The following is a 14,310-nucleotide window of genomic DNA, read 5'->3' on the forward strand; positions in this document are numbered from 1 at the left end:
ACATTATGACTCAGCACTAACCCAAAAATAAAAGTAAACGAAAATATAAAGACTGAAATCTCCACCCTATTCAAAGTCCTTTGAGCTAGTTTCATATTGATATTTTTTTTTTTGGTAAGGATTCGTTGAATAAAACGAGTTATTTGAAATTTATTTAAGATAAATTATTAAAAAAAGTTATATTTAATTTTTTTAATAAATGTATTTTAATGATTTTATACATAATTATTTTGTTAGTAAGGTCAATTAAATGTATAAAAAAATGAGGATCGTTTAAATACAATAAATCGAAACATTAATCAGAACAATTAAAATTCATAAAAAAAAAATAAGAAGAGAAAAGCAAAACCGTAGGTCACCAAACAAAAATAACATGCACAAATGTTTTAAAAAAGGCATAACGACGTTATTATACGCATCGATTAAATACAATCATTAAAAAAACGACGATAAATTTCCATGAAATGATAAATATATGATTTTTTTAAAAACAAAAAAATAACGAAAATCAAACGAGGTCTTAGGCATTAACTTCTCTTATCTTTGAGATTTGACTAATTAGAGATCGATGATTCTTGACCATTCAAAAGTTGATCAACATGTAACACATTAACTCTATAGCTGTTGATTATACAACATATATGGATAAGATATAATTAACCTTATTATTTTAATCATGGTACTGACGAACACGATAACCTAGCAGCTGGAGCTTGAACCTTCTATAAATATTAATGAAGGGATGGAGAAAGAAAGACATTTCAAAATCATATAAATATAGAAACAAACGGAGCCTACAAAATATTAATATTAATAACAAATGGAGAGAAGATCATCAAGTTTTGAAATTCATCCTCCAACTTATGGAAAACTCATCACCATTCTCAGCATTGATGGTGGTGGTATAAGAGGAATTATCCCGGCCACTATCCTCACTTATCTTGAAGCCCAACTTAAGGTATATATGTTTACATGTTAATTTAATTATTCCCTTTATTTCTTATGTTAAAGTTAATAGTAATTCGTGTCGAATGATTATATATGATCAGGAATTGGACGGAGATGATGCGAGGTTGGCGGATTACTTTGACATTATGGCTGGAACTAGTACGGGTGGGCTCATGACGGCTATGTTGGCAACTCCAAACAAAGATCGCCGACCTCTTTATAAGGCGGAAGATATAACGCCTTTCTATCTAGAGCATGGACCAAAAATATTCCCACAAAAGAGGTACATCGATACACACGAGCAAATATAATTGATTCATTTGAAAAACAATTTTTATGCTTGAAAAATAGTAAATTATAAACATAACTTAGTTAGACAATGATTCATAGTGTTTTTTTACTTTGTATCGTTCAAATTATAAACTCGTAAAATTGAAAGTTATTTGAAATTGTAAGATTTTTATTTAAAATATTAGTTATATATTATTATTCTTATATATATATATATTATAATTGAGTATTTTTTATAAATTAATGACTATTTTCGTACAAATATATAATTAAGTAGAAAATTAAATAATTAAATAATAAATAAATAAATGACAATACAAAGAAGTTATATTTATAAAATTAATTACATTAATTCATTTATTTGAATAAAATAAAAGAACAATAATTATTTTATAAATAAAAATTCTCATTTTTTTAGTAAAATTTTATAAAATCGTAAAATCCTTTTATCGTAAATTTAAATTATAATAATTTCACTACTTTAAAAGTTTATCTAAATATTAGTTACTTTTCAAAATTGTAAAATTTTTAAAATAATTTAATATTTTAACAACCTTGGTTCATAGGTTAAACTACTAAAAAAATGGTCAATAACCACTAAAATATGGTCAATTCGACTTTTGACATGTGAATCAATGAAAAGTGGCTAAAATTCTTTTGAAAAAAAAACATTATGGATAATTTGAGATGGTGTTGTCGCCTTTTGGCGATTTTATGGTTCAAATTGACTTTGAGTATTTGGTACGTATATTCAATGACAAGTTGTGTGTTCCGGTTTCGTTTAAAAAAACAATTACAATAAAATTGATCATAATGTGGATATTGCAGAGGAATGTTTACTGGATTGTTTACACAAATGAAGATGTTAATGGGGCCTAAATACGATGGAAAATATCTTCATGGGATTATAAAGGAGAAACTTGGTGACATTCATATCTCTCAAACACTCACTAACATTGTCATTCCTACATTTGATATCAAGAGCCTCCAACCCATCATTTTCTCAACTTTTGAGGTCTATTTCTCTCTTTTTCTATAGACACATATCTCCATTTTCAACTCTCATGAATAATTATGGCGATTATGTAGGTAAAAGAGCGGCCTTTTTTGAATGCAAAATTGTCTGACATATGTATCAGTACATCCGCAGCTCCAACTTATCTTCCTGCTCATACTTTCTCCACGAAAGACAAAGATGGTAACACTCGAGAATTTAATCTAATTGATGGAGGTGTTGCGGCAAATAATCCGGTAATAACAATAAATTAGTTTATTGTAATTACTTATAGCTAGTTTGCATGCCTTTTAAAGTATCAAGTTTATCATTTCAAAAAAGGTTTTTTTTTTACACAAATAACTAAAATCTTTAAAACATATATAATCAAAAAAGTTTGATTAATTTGTAACTTATATTCAAGTGGTAGGTTATCGAGACTGATTTTTGTAGGTCTATATATAATTTTGTGAAAATTAATTATTTGTTAATTGTTTCTTGTAATGGAGGTTATCAAATGAAAACTCACACATTTTCAAAAAATAAGTAACAAAATTATTTTAACCTCTAAAAAATAATAAATTTTTACATTTCTTATATCAAATTTTAAGCAATCATTTTTTGTTTTTGTCAAATTTTGATTTATTTTATTTTTTTAGAAAAGAGAGTAATTTCTTTTATAAATAGAATAAAAAATATTGGGGAATTAAGTCTTCACAATTAAATATCTAAACATCTCCATGTGGGTACTCACTATAAAGAAAATATATTGGAATTGAAAATTCAAAAACCATAATAATTTCAAAATGTTGACTAGTACAAACCATATTCTTCAATTTTAATGATCTACAAAAACAAGTTTTTGAAATATAATTGTGATAAAAAAACACTTTGTAAAAAAAAAGACCTCATTTATAGATATATACACTATCATGATTCATGACGTTGTTATCAGACATTGGTGGCGACTACACAAGTGACCAAAGAGATCTTTGCGGCAAACCAAGATTTCTTTCCCATAAAGCCAATGGATTTCGGTCGGTTCTTGGTGATATCATTGGGAACGGGATCAGCGAAAATAGAAGAGAAATACAATGGAAAAATGGCGGCGAAATGGGGACTTATGAGTTGGTTGCTCAATGATGGATCAACACCTTTGATCGATGTTTTCAGCCAATCGAGCGCTGACATTGTGGATTTACACCTCTCGGTGCTTTTCCAAGCCCTTCACTCCGAAGACAAATATCTTCGCATTCAAGTAACTAATTCTATTCTTATATTCAATTAATTTTAATGTTACATTTATCATTATTATTTAGACATGTATATATAATATGGGACATTGCATAATGTAGGATGACACTTTGTCGGGCACAATTGCTTCGGTTGATGTATCTACAAAAGAAAATTTGGAAAATCTTGTTAATACCGGAAAAAATTTGCTCAAACAAACCGTTTCGCGTGTCAACATGGAAACTGGCTGTTCCGAACCGATTCAAAATGGCGAAACTAATGAACTTGCTTTGACGAGGTAATTAATTAATTTGTTAAATATTGCATAAGATTGATTAACTAATTGCAATGATTATATAACATATTTTGATTATTAATTCTTAATTAAATAGGTTTGCAAAGTTGCTATCAGATGAAAAGAAGTTGAGGGAGTCAAAATCTCCACGTCCAACCACTCCAAAAGATGTTAGCTCTTCTGGTCAAGAACGTTGAGATCGTGTTATTTTGCACTCATTTTTTTTTTGTTTTGCTTTTGTTTTCAAAATTAATCCATCGCATATATTTCCTTTCAAATTTTGAAAATCGTTTGATTTCATCCCATGACGAACGAAGATCATCACCGATTAATAGAACGATGGGTAAAATCAAATTATTTTCAAAACACGAGATGTAAAATAGATGGATGGAAGCTATTTATTGAAAATAACAAGACTAAAAGAAAATTTAGGGTCAAATAATGGTTTCTCTTAATAATTCATTTCAAATTGTACCATTCATTTTCTTGTTCTTTTTAATGTGTATTTTGAATTATTATGTGAATTCTAATAAATAGCTATCATGTTGTCTATTACACAATGTGGTTTTAAGGACTAGTTTGTGAAATGTTTCTAAATTGATGAAATTATACTTTGTTGAATTTCCATTTCATCTTTCTTGTATTTGTTAGATTTTGAAAGAAAAAAAAAACTCAAAACATGTACTTAAATTTTTTATAAATATTGATATTAGTAGTATATGTTATTGAAAAATCACATTAATTAATTGAAATAGCTCAATGACAAAAATGATTTAAAAAAATCAAATATCAATGATTCTTCTCCTTTTTATTTATAAATTTTCCATTCAATGAACATGCATTTCCTAGTGTCATATTATGTTAGGTTATAGTCTTTAATGGTAAATTAACTTTAAAGAATTTATATTATAAAACAAAGAAAAAATTTTTAAAATTATTTACAAGTTATTTATTCCACCTTCATTAGAAGTTGTACTAAAACAGTTTTTACAAGGCTTTATCATAATATTGTACCATAAGAAATTTTTAATTCAAATGACAAGTATAATTCTTAAGAGATTAAAAGTTACGGATTTTATTTTTATTTAAAACGTTTTAAGTTGAAGTGTTTATCTAACCAGAGTAGTTCATAATAGATTAAAAAATCACCTGTATAATTTTATTTAAAACGTAAATATTGACTGTAAAATCATGTATCATCCTTCATTAAAAAAAAAACATTTATTTAATTTGTTATTTTAAAAAAATGAATTTCTACAGTTTTCAAAACAAGCTTTACAAAGTTTAAAATTTGAATACAACAACAGTAGGTTATATGATAAAAATTATTGTTTGATAAAAATTATTATTTAAATTTTTAATTGGTTGAATTATTATAATATTTTTTTTATTTAAAATTTAAATTTTATAAAAATAAAATAATAGAATTTTAATATTTTAATTAATAAATTAAATTATTAATTTGATAATTGAAAATATATAAAAGAATTTTAAGCTTTCAATAAAAAAAAAAAACACGGTAAACTAATTTGGAGAACTTATTTATAGAATAATATATATATATATATATATATATATATATATATATATATATATATATATTATTACATTTCAAAAGATATGGGACGACCGGACGAGTGAGAGAAAGTACTCAAAGTCACAAATCCACAAGCGTATATCATTGACGATCTAATTTTCGTAAGTATGAAAAATAAATGTATTCTTTATTTCTATAGAATATTCTCACATTAAAAAAATTATGTAAAAGTTAAAAGTTATGATATTATTAAATAAATGTGTGTATCTCTACTATAGTCTAATGTAATAATTATTTGAGTAATAACACGTGATTGAATTTAAAAAATAATTTATATTTTATTAGAATAAAGTACAATCAAGAGTTAACCCATAATTCTCGAAATTATTCATTACAATAAATTTTCGCTCTTTATATTTCTTTTGTTTAAATATCCTTTACAGCAAACAAAAATATTGACATAAAAAAATAATCTAAGTGACAAATTTTGTAATATGATAAAGGATATGGAATTTCATCTCAATTTTTGTCACCCATAACTTAGATGACATCTAAGATTAAGCTTTTGTAATAATTTATTTAGATTTAAACAAATTAAAATAAAATGTCATTCCACCAATAAATACACAAATTTCTAAAAATAATATTAGAACTGAGAAATTTCTCCAATCTTATACTCAATTGGCTTTAATCATAAATTTTAAAAGGCATTATCGATGATGTTAAGCCAGATTTATTTAAATTCTATTCAAATAAGAAGAGAGACTCATTTTTAGGATATTTATTTGAGTTTTCAAATTTTAGTTTAGATAAGATGTATTGACGATATCGGAATGTGTCAACTTGTACAACATTGTATTGTCATTATTTGCTTTTTTTTTATTTTTGTTTTATTATAACAACTTTGGTTTAATTTGTGTGAAATATTTTGTTAATTTAAATTTACCTTTGATTACCTTTTAATATTAAATTAATGAAAAAAATTCTTTTCCCTTTTGTTACCAGAATCTCGGTTAGAAAAACTTGATAGGCTCAATCAGGGGCGGAGCCACCTATGGGCTAGGGTAGGTTCCAGCCCCACCTAAATTAAAATCCTAAAAAAAAAATATTTATATATGTGTTTGACATGTGAGTATTAACCTAGTTAGGTATGTTGTTGAAATGTGAATATGAGGTCAGGTGATCAAACATTGGCCTCACTATATATAAAATTTTGTAAATCATATAATAATATTATTTATTTTAAAATTATATTTATATAATAATTATACATTATTTTTTATTTATTTTAATATAATTAAATATTATTTATTTTAAAATTATATTTATATAATAATTATACATTATTTTTTATTTATTTTAATATAATTAATAATACAAATTATTTATAAGGGTAAAATATAAAAATTAAAATAATAATAATAATGTTTTATATTTCTTAATTTTAAATTATTTCAAAAATTTATAAGAAAATATAAATTAATATTAATAAACAAGTTAAAATAAAGAATTTGATATCCCTACTCAAGAACTTAATAAATCTCCTAGAATTGATGTTGATGTAAGTTCTCTTAAACTTGATTCAACATTACGTATTTCGATATGGAAATATCCTTTTAATCAAAGGGATGAAATTAGACGAGCTTATATCAAGATGGGGTCATATCAACCTATTAAGAATGACTACCCGCCGACCAAATTTGGAAATCAAAATCGACGGTTCCAAAGTCATTGGTTTAAAAATTTACTTTGTTAAAATACTCTCCTTTGAAAGATGTTGCTTTTTGTTTCCCATGTTTCTTGTTTTAACATAAGAAACCCCAAAAACCTACATTTACAATAGATGGATTCAAATACTGAAAGCGAGTTAATGATGAGGATAAATGCTCTTTTGTTATGCATATAGGATATAATATTTCACCACATAATAGGGCAGTTGAATATCTTGATAATCTAATGAATATCCTTGTCATATTGACAAAGTACTAAATGCACAGTCTTCAGATGAAAAACAAAATAACAGATTACGGCTTACAGCAACTATTGAAAGCACTCGGTGGCTCACTTTGCAAGTGTGTGCATTGAGAGGGCATGACGAGTTTCCATCTTCTAATAATCGTGAAAATTTTATTGAAAAAAAAAAACGGAACATAGAAAGTTAAATCTGATATGCAAGTTGGAGTCAGCCCCAGGTAATTTTTCATCCTGGCTCCGCCCCTGGGCTCAATGACAAAAGTCGTGTTAATAATTAAAAGTTACTTATTCAAATTTTACTAAAACTGTTTTAAAATAAAATTGCAGTTATTAAAGTCGTTCTAAAATTTTAAATTAAAATAAAATCTATTTTTTCTATTTATCAAGTCATCTTATTTAAGCTGATCCTTTACATTATTTACATTTTCATTATAATTTAACTTGTTCTAATTGAAAATACTTAGTTCGTCCTCATTTATGTCTCATCTATCTCATTTGCAAAAGTTAAATATTTTTATTGACTGTGTTATAAATATGGTATGGCATAAGATGAGACGGATAAATAGTAGCTTATATATATATATATAATGATGCTTAATTTTTAAAGTATTCGGATTGTCGGGTCGAGAGTTGTGGTTAATTTGGATACTTGGTCGGATTGTGGGTTGACCCGTCTTAAATTTAAAACGGTTAAAAATAAAATTAAAAATGCTAGAGGTATGTTTCGAACTTGCAACATAATAAAAACAAGTACAACATTTTACCAACTAGGCTACTAAGATTTTATATTTTAAATTCAACACCAAATTTGATGAACGCGAGACGTTTTAACATTAATATAAATTCAATTTTTTAACTAACTAATATATATATATATATATATATAAAATGATGTTGAGTAAATGGGTATTTGGGTCGAATTGTGGGTTGACCCACCCCTAAACTTAAAACAGTTAAAAATAAAATTAAAAATGTTATCGGTAAAAAAAAATTCACGTTTTTTATATTATTAATCGTGCAAATGCACGGATTAAGTGTTATATAAAACTATAAATAAATGTCATAAGTTTTCAAATATTCAAAGGGCTAGTTTCATTCATCTAATTTATAACTTAATTATTTGTTGAAATTTATTCATTAATTGATTATATATATTTGATAGTATTTAATTTATTTGAATCTTTTCATATTCTTAATCACTCCAATTGTTCTTTTTTATTTGTTTCAAAATATTCAACTTGTTTCGCTAAAGATAATGTATTAGTTAAAGTTAGTGCAACTGTTTATTATGTAATAACAACTTATTCAACTTTATAGGTGGATAAAATCATTAAAAAAATGTTATTTTTCATGTCAGAAATAAAGAGGGGAAATCCTAATTGTTAGGAGTGAAAGTAAGACCTTTGAATTATAAGTTGTATAGAAAAAACACAATTTTTTTATTACTAATATTTAAAATGTGTTATCTATTTTAATGTGGACCTGTAATTTTGTTCTCCTGTTTTGACACGCTTCCTAAGTTCCTAAGGTGAAGACTTAATTAAAGGCTATTATTTTATTAATTCAAAATGTTAATTTTGTTTTGACACATAATAAAATTCATTGCATTATATTTAATATAAAACTAGCTAGTCAGATAGGTTTATTTTTTTATAAAAAAACTTTAGATTAAATTCTCAATTCTTTCTAAAAAATAAATTATAATCAAAAGTTTATAAGTTTGATTTTCCTTTAAAATGTTAAATAAAAAAAAATGAAAGGTTATGATTAGTAAAAATCCACTTTAAAAAAAAATAAAGATTGTGGTTGTATATTATTGACATATTGAATAAGTTTGAGCCTATATTTTTTCTTTTCTTTCTTGTTAATGTTTATGTTCAGCCCTTTATATTTTTATTCCATTCATTTTGTGTTGTCATAATTTCTTACTAGACAATGTTTTGATTATTTTAAACTTTTATTTCATCTATCATCATAAAATGACCTACTCAATGAAGATGTCACACATAAATAAAATCAGGCAAATCATTTGATTTAACCTTGGGATAAAGAGTTTCCTCAATTTTAGGAAGTGAAAAAAATATTTGTGAGTTTAATAAAAGTTTTTGATATATAGAAATAAGTATAAATGAGTGAAAATTCTTATGCCATGTGCTCTGGAACTCGTGTTCATATAAAAATTACATCTACATCATTTTAATATATAAGGAGTAATAAAATAAAGAAAATTTGGGGTACAAAATGAGAAAGGAAATGATGTGACATCATTTTATTGGTTAGAAAAAAAAGTGTGAGGAAAGAAAAAAATATGTTATTATTTTAGTCAGACACGTAGAGACACATCGTTCCTCACCCAATTATTTTTTTATATATATATATTATTTTTTATTTTTTTCGGAGATAACAAGATAGAGTAAATATTAGGGACCCAAAAAAAATAAAAAATAATTTTTTTTACGATAAAATGTTACATGAATCCATAATTTTTTTTTAAAATTCAATATAATTTATTATTTGTTTATTTAATTATTAAAAAAACAATTATCAAACACAAAAAAAAAAAAAAAATCTTTTAACTTATCCCAATTGTTTTTTTTTTAAGTCCACCTAATGAATTAAATTTTTTTGGGATAGCTATTTAGTGGGACCTATTAGTACCAATACTCATTTGAGAAGGAAACCTCAATTGGTTTTCTTGTTGTTTTATATATTTTAATGTATTCAATTTCCTCTTTCCAAGTTCCAATTTCCAACGGTCAAAATGGAGGGTGGTTGGAGCTCATCCTCTTTTAGTCTTGATTTTCAACTTTGGAATAGCACTTTCTTATTGCATATTTGTAGCATGGGGTGTAGATAATTAGGTAAATTATAATCAAAGGATAAACAAACACACATAAAAACAAGATCGACTCAAGGGTGAGCGCCTAAAATCATCCCAAGCATCGCTAATGTGGCTACTAAACTATTTCTTTGGAAAACTCCTACTAAGATAAGAAATTTCCCAATAGAGCGGCTAGTACCAGGTAAACTCATATTGGCCAAAGTAAAAAAGAAAAAAATGGTAGAGAAATTCGGCATGGTGCTCACTAAACCTTCGTAATATCTAACAAGTCGAGTCTTATGTCGGTCATATAGAACACCAACACATAGAAAAAGGGCGGAAAAAACTAATACATGACTTAACATCAGTAAAATGCTACTAAGGGCTCCCACCTCCCCGACCCTTTAAAAATAAATATTTTATAAAAGAGTTGAATCCACAACTTTAATAGCAGTAATAATGTATTTTACCAACTAAACTAGATTAGTTTTGTTAATTTAAATATAAACTATTATATATTAATATATGTTTCAATATAACATACAAATTATTCTCTCTTCTAGCCTAACAGTAATAAAATGTGGATACTAACCTTAAGTTCTTGGATTTTAGTCGTCAGGTGGCAAATTTTTCGCCTATAACATACAAATTAACTAAAATAATGTATTTTCGACCAGGCTCCAAACCGACTTTTCGATTCGTATGGTCAGGTGATACAAGACTCTACCCCATTTTTTTCTTCTCTTGCCTACAACTTAAAATAGCATAGAGAATTAAAAACCATTAAATAAAAGTCCAATGTTAAACAGGTAAATAATAAATGAATTTAAGAATAAATTTGTTTAGGTTGGTTTAAAATCCAACTTACTTGATAGTTGATACCAATCTTTCATAAATGTAATAGAAGAAGAGTTTCAATACTTTCAATAGTTAAACAATTGGTCAAGAATTAAACATTGATGTCAATCTTATCAGCCAAGTTACAATACTACTAAATAGTCTTCTAGAGTTGTTTTATTTGTTTGTTACCATATTGTAAGTCGATGTAGACATATTTGATTAAGTCTTTTTCTATTCCACGTCGTAGAACCAAATATTTGAATTTAAGTCGAACCCATTTGAATTTAAAAACAAGATATGAAGCATCTCTAAATTATTAATTATTGATGTTCAATTTTGTAATAATTGTTTATCTCAAATTATTCTCTGGGACAACTACAAAAAACATATGTCATTGAAAGTTCATTTGAAAAAGAGAAACTTTTATATATATATATATATATATGATACAAGGTATATTATTATTTTTTTGTTTTATCTAAATTGATTAATTTTGGACAAGTCATGTCATGACTTATAATAATATAGTTGTGTTTGAATGTTTCATCATTATTAACGTGACTAATAAAAAAAATTGATCACACATTCACACCCATGGATTAGTGACTATAAGATTATATCTATAAATACTTTATTGATAATTAATTGTATTCAATTATTACATAGGATTTGTCACTAATTATGAACAAAATTACAAAAAGCTAAGAAATAATAAACTAATTACCTTATTTAATATTTATTTGTGACTCGTGAGGGCGGCTAAGCTAGGGGTGAGTTTTTCAGTTGATAAGGAACAAACTCAACTATTAGTAGATTGTCAAGTTGACATTTTAATAGTTATCTTAAATTCTTAATGCATGCTAGATTAGTAGTCCATATAAGACCATTAATTTATGCTTTGTGAAAGATTGGAATATTCCATTAATTACTTTCCAAGAAAATTCCTCACCTTAATTTCTCATCTCATAAACTTATAAATACAAACACTTGCTAGAAAAGGGTTACACCTCCAAATCCAAACCTTAATTTCCTTTTACAAGATACTATCAATATAGAAAACATGTTGCAAACCGCAAAGTCCAACCTTCAACCTCCTACTTATGGAAACCTAATCACGGTTTTGAGTATCGACGGAGGTGGCATAAGAGGAATCATCCCCGGGACAATCCTTCACTTTCTAGAGTCCGAACTTCAGGTATACATAAATAGTATGTCATCGTTGTTATTATAGATAGTGTTTGAGTATTATTAAAATTATATGTATAAGATTTCTTTATTATGTTCTTGATTGGTGTAGAAACTCGACGGGGAACATGTAAGACTTGCTGACTATTTTGACGTGATAGCTGGGACGAGCACAGGCGGTCTTGTAACAGCTATGTTAACCGCACCTGATGAAAATAATCGACCTTTGTTTGCTGCGAAAGATATTAACAAATTCTACCTTGAGCATTGCCCAAAAATATTTCCACAAGTCAAGTAATTAAACTAACTATATATATTATAGAGTAAAAAAAATACTTTATAATGTAACAAGTTAATAATTAATTTGTGACTTAATGAATGTAGGTCCATATTTCCTGGTGTTTCAAAGATGATGAAAGCCTTTTCTGGGCCAAAATATGATGGGGCTTATCTTCATAGAGTCATTAGAGAAAAGCTTGGAACCACAAGATTGCATCAAACACTTACTAATGTAGCAATACCAGCCTTTGATATCAAAGAACTCCAACCAACTATTTTCTCTACATACGAGGTTTAATTTCATTTCATTCTAGTATAATCGACTCGTGGAAACTAGACTAACGTCGTAAAAAAACAACAATATAGGTGAAGAATACCCCTAGCTTGAATGCTCAACTTTCAGATATATGCATTTCAACATCTGCAGCTCCAACATATCTCCCCACATACCATTTCCAAAACAAGGACCACTCTGGGAGTGTTAGGGAGTTCAACTTGACAGATGGTGGTGTTGCTGCAAATAACCCGGTACAATATATTCATATATCATTATCGATTTTTACATAACATGGGTGCCTCGATCGGTTCTCGTAATAATCACACAAGTTTATGTTTTCTACATAGACACTAGTAGCGATTGGGGAGGTGACAAAGCAGATCATGAAGGGATCATCCGACTATTTTGCCATAAACAAATTGGATTATGGGAGGCTTTTGGTTATATCTTTGGGGACAGGTTCAGCCAAGTGTCAAAGAAAATATAATGCAAAAGATGCGGCTAAATGGGGTGCACTCAAATGGATCTCCTTTGATGGATGTGCTCCTATTGTGGATGTCTACTCTCAAGCTAGTGCTGATATGGTTGATTTTCATCTCAATATTATTTTTCAAACCCTTAATTCCGAAAAGAATTACCTTAGAATTCAGGTAACATTTTTTTTAAATCACCTTGTTCATTTTTTAAATGATTTTGAATAATTTGAAGTTTATATAGCTAATCTATATGTACTCAGGATGATACATTAGCCGATGGAGCAATAAGCTCGGTTGATATCGCTACCAAAGAAAATCTCGAAAATCTTGTTAGGGTTGGGGAAAAATTGTTAGAGAAACCGGTTTCAAGAGTGAATTTGGAGACGGGCGAAGTTAATCCTACGTCCGAAAATGAGACCAACCAAGAAGCTCTCATTAGGTATATTTTAAATCTATTTGGTTGAGATCTATATCTCTTTAATATTATTAGAGAAACTAATTCATGAAATAATCTTTGCAGATTTGCCAAGATGTTATCTCAAGAGAAGAGGCTGAGAGAAATTAGATCACCACATTGATCAACATTTATTGCCTTCAAATATATCACAAGTTCTATAGCTCTAATTATTTAATTATTACTTTTCATCATGTGTTCCAATAATAAGGCCCATAATTTGGGACCCAACTCATTTATTAGGTCTTGTGACTATTCTTTAATTATTAATCTTTGTAATAGGTGATGCAATATTGTAACATTTGTTTTTAAGTGTCAATATTAAATTTTATAAGTAATTATGGAATCAGTATATTGATAAAGAATGAGTATTGAAAAGGAATGAGAAAGGATTCAATTATAATATGTGGTGGGGTTATTTAGTTTTTAAATATTAAATTGGAATTTTAACATGTATCATTAATGTTATTTAAATAATAATAAATTATATTATTATAATTATTGGTTTTAAAAGATAGCCCTAAATGAGATGGTCAAATGAAATAAAGGATAACATATATTGAAAAAATAAAATGGGTGAAATTGAGAGTAAAATTTCATTCATTACATTACTAATTATAAAATTATAAATTTTATATTTTATAAATAAATTTGAGTTTAGACAAAAAAAAATTGCTAAAAAAATCATAAATATAAATATATTTAA

At 26.8% G+C, this 14,310-nt stretch overlaps 2 protein-coding genes across 2 annotated transcripts; both read left to right on the top strand.

Annotated features, from left to right (window-relative positions):
* Positions 1-812: 812 nt before the first annotated feature.
* On the top strand, positions 813-3,994 carry LOC124940018 (patatin-like protein 2). The gene is made up of 7 exons (XM_047480495.1): positions 813-958; positions 1,050-1,231; positions 2,068-2,254; positions 2,329-2,490; positions 3,189-3,491; positions 3,589-3,764; positions 3,859-3,994. The coding sequence occupies exons 1-7, from the start codon at positions 821-823 to the stop codon at positions 3,956-3,958; spliced, it is 1,248 nt and encodes a 415-aa protein (XP_047336451.1). The 5' UTR covers positions 813-820; the 3' UTR covers positions 3,959-3,994.
* Positions 3,995-11,959: 7,965 nt separating this feature from the next.
* On the top strand, positions 11,960-13,912 carry LOC124938525 (patatin-like protein 2). The gene is made up of 7 exons (XM_047478976.1): positions 11,960-12,128; positions 12,231-12,412; positions 12,503-12,689; positions 12,764-12,925; positions 13,022-13,324; positions 13,411-13,589; positions 13,671-13,912. The coding sequence occupies exons 1-7, from the start codon at positions 11,994-11,996 to the stop codon at positions 13,726-13,728; spliced, it is 1,206 nt and encodes a 401-aa protein (XP_047334932.1). The 5' UTR covers positions 11,960-11,993; the 3' UTR covers positions 13,729-13,912.
* Positions 13,913-14,310: the final 398 nt, after the last annotated feature.

This window comes from Impatiens glandulifera, chromosome 5 (genome assembly GCF_907164915.1).
Source record: "Impatiens glandulifera chromosome 5, dImpGla2.1, whole genome shotgun sequence".
NCBI lineage: Eukaryota > Viridiplantae > Streptophyta > Magnoliopsida > Ericales > Balsaminaceae > Impatiens > Impatiens glandulifera.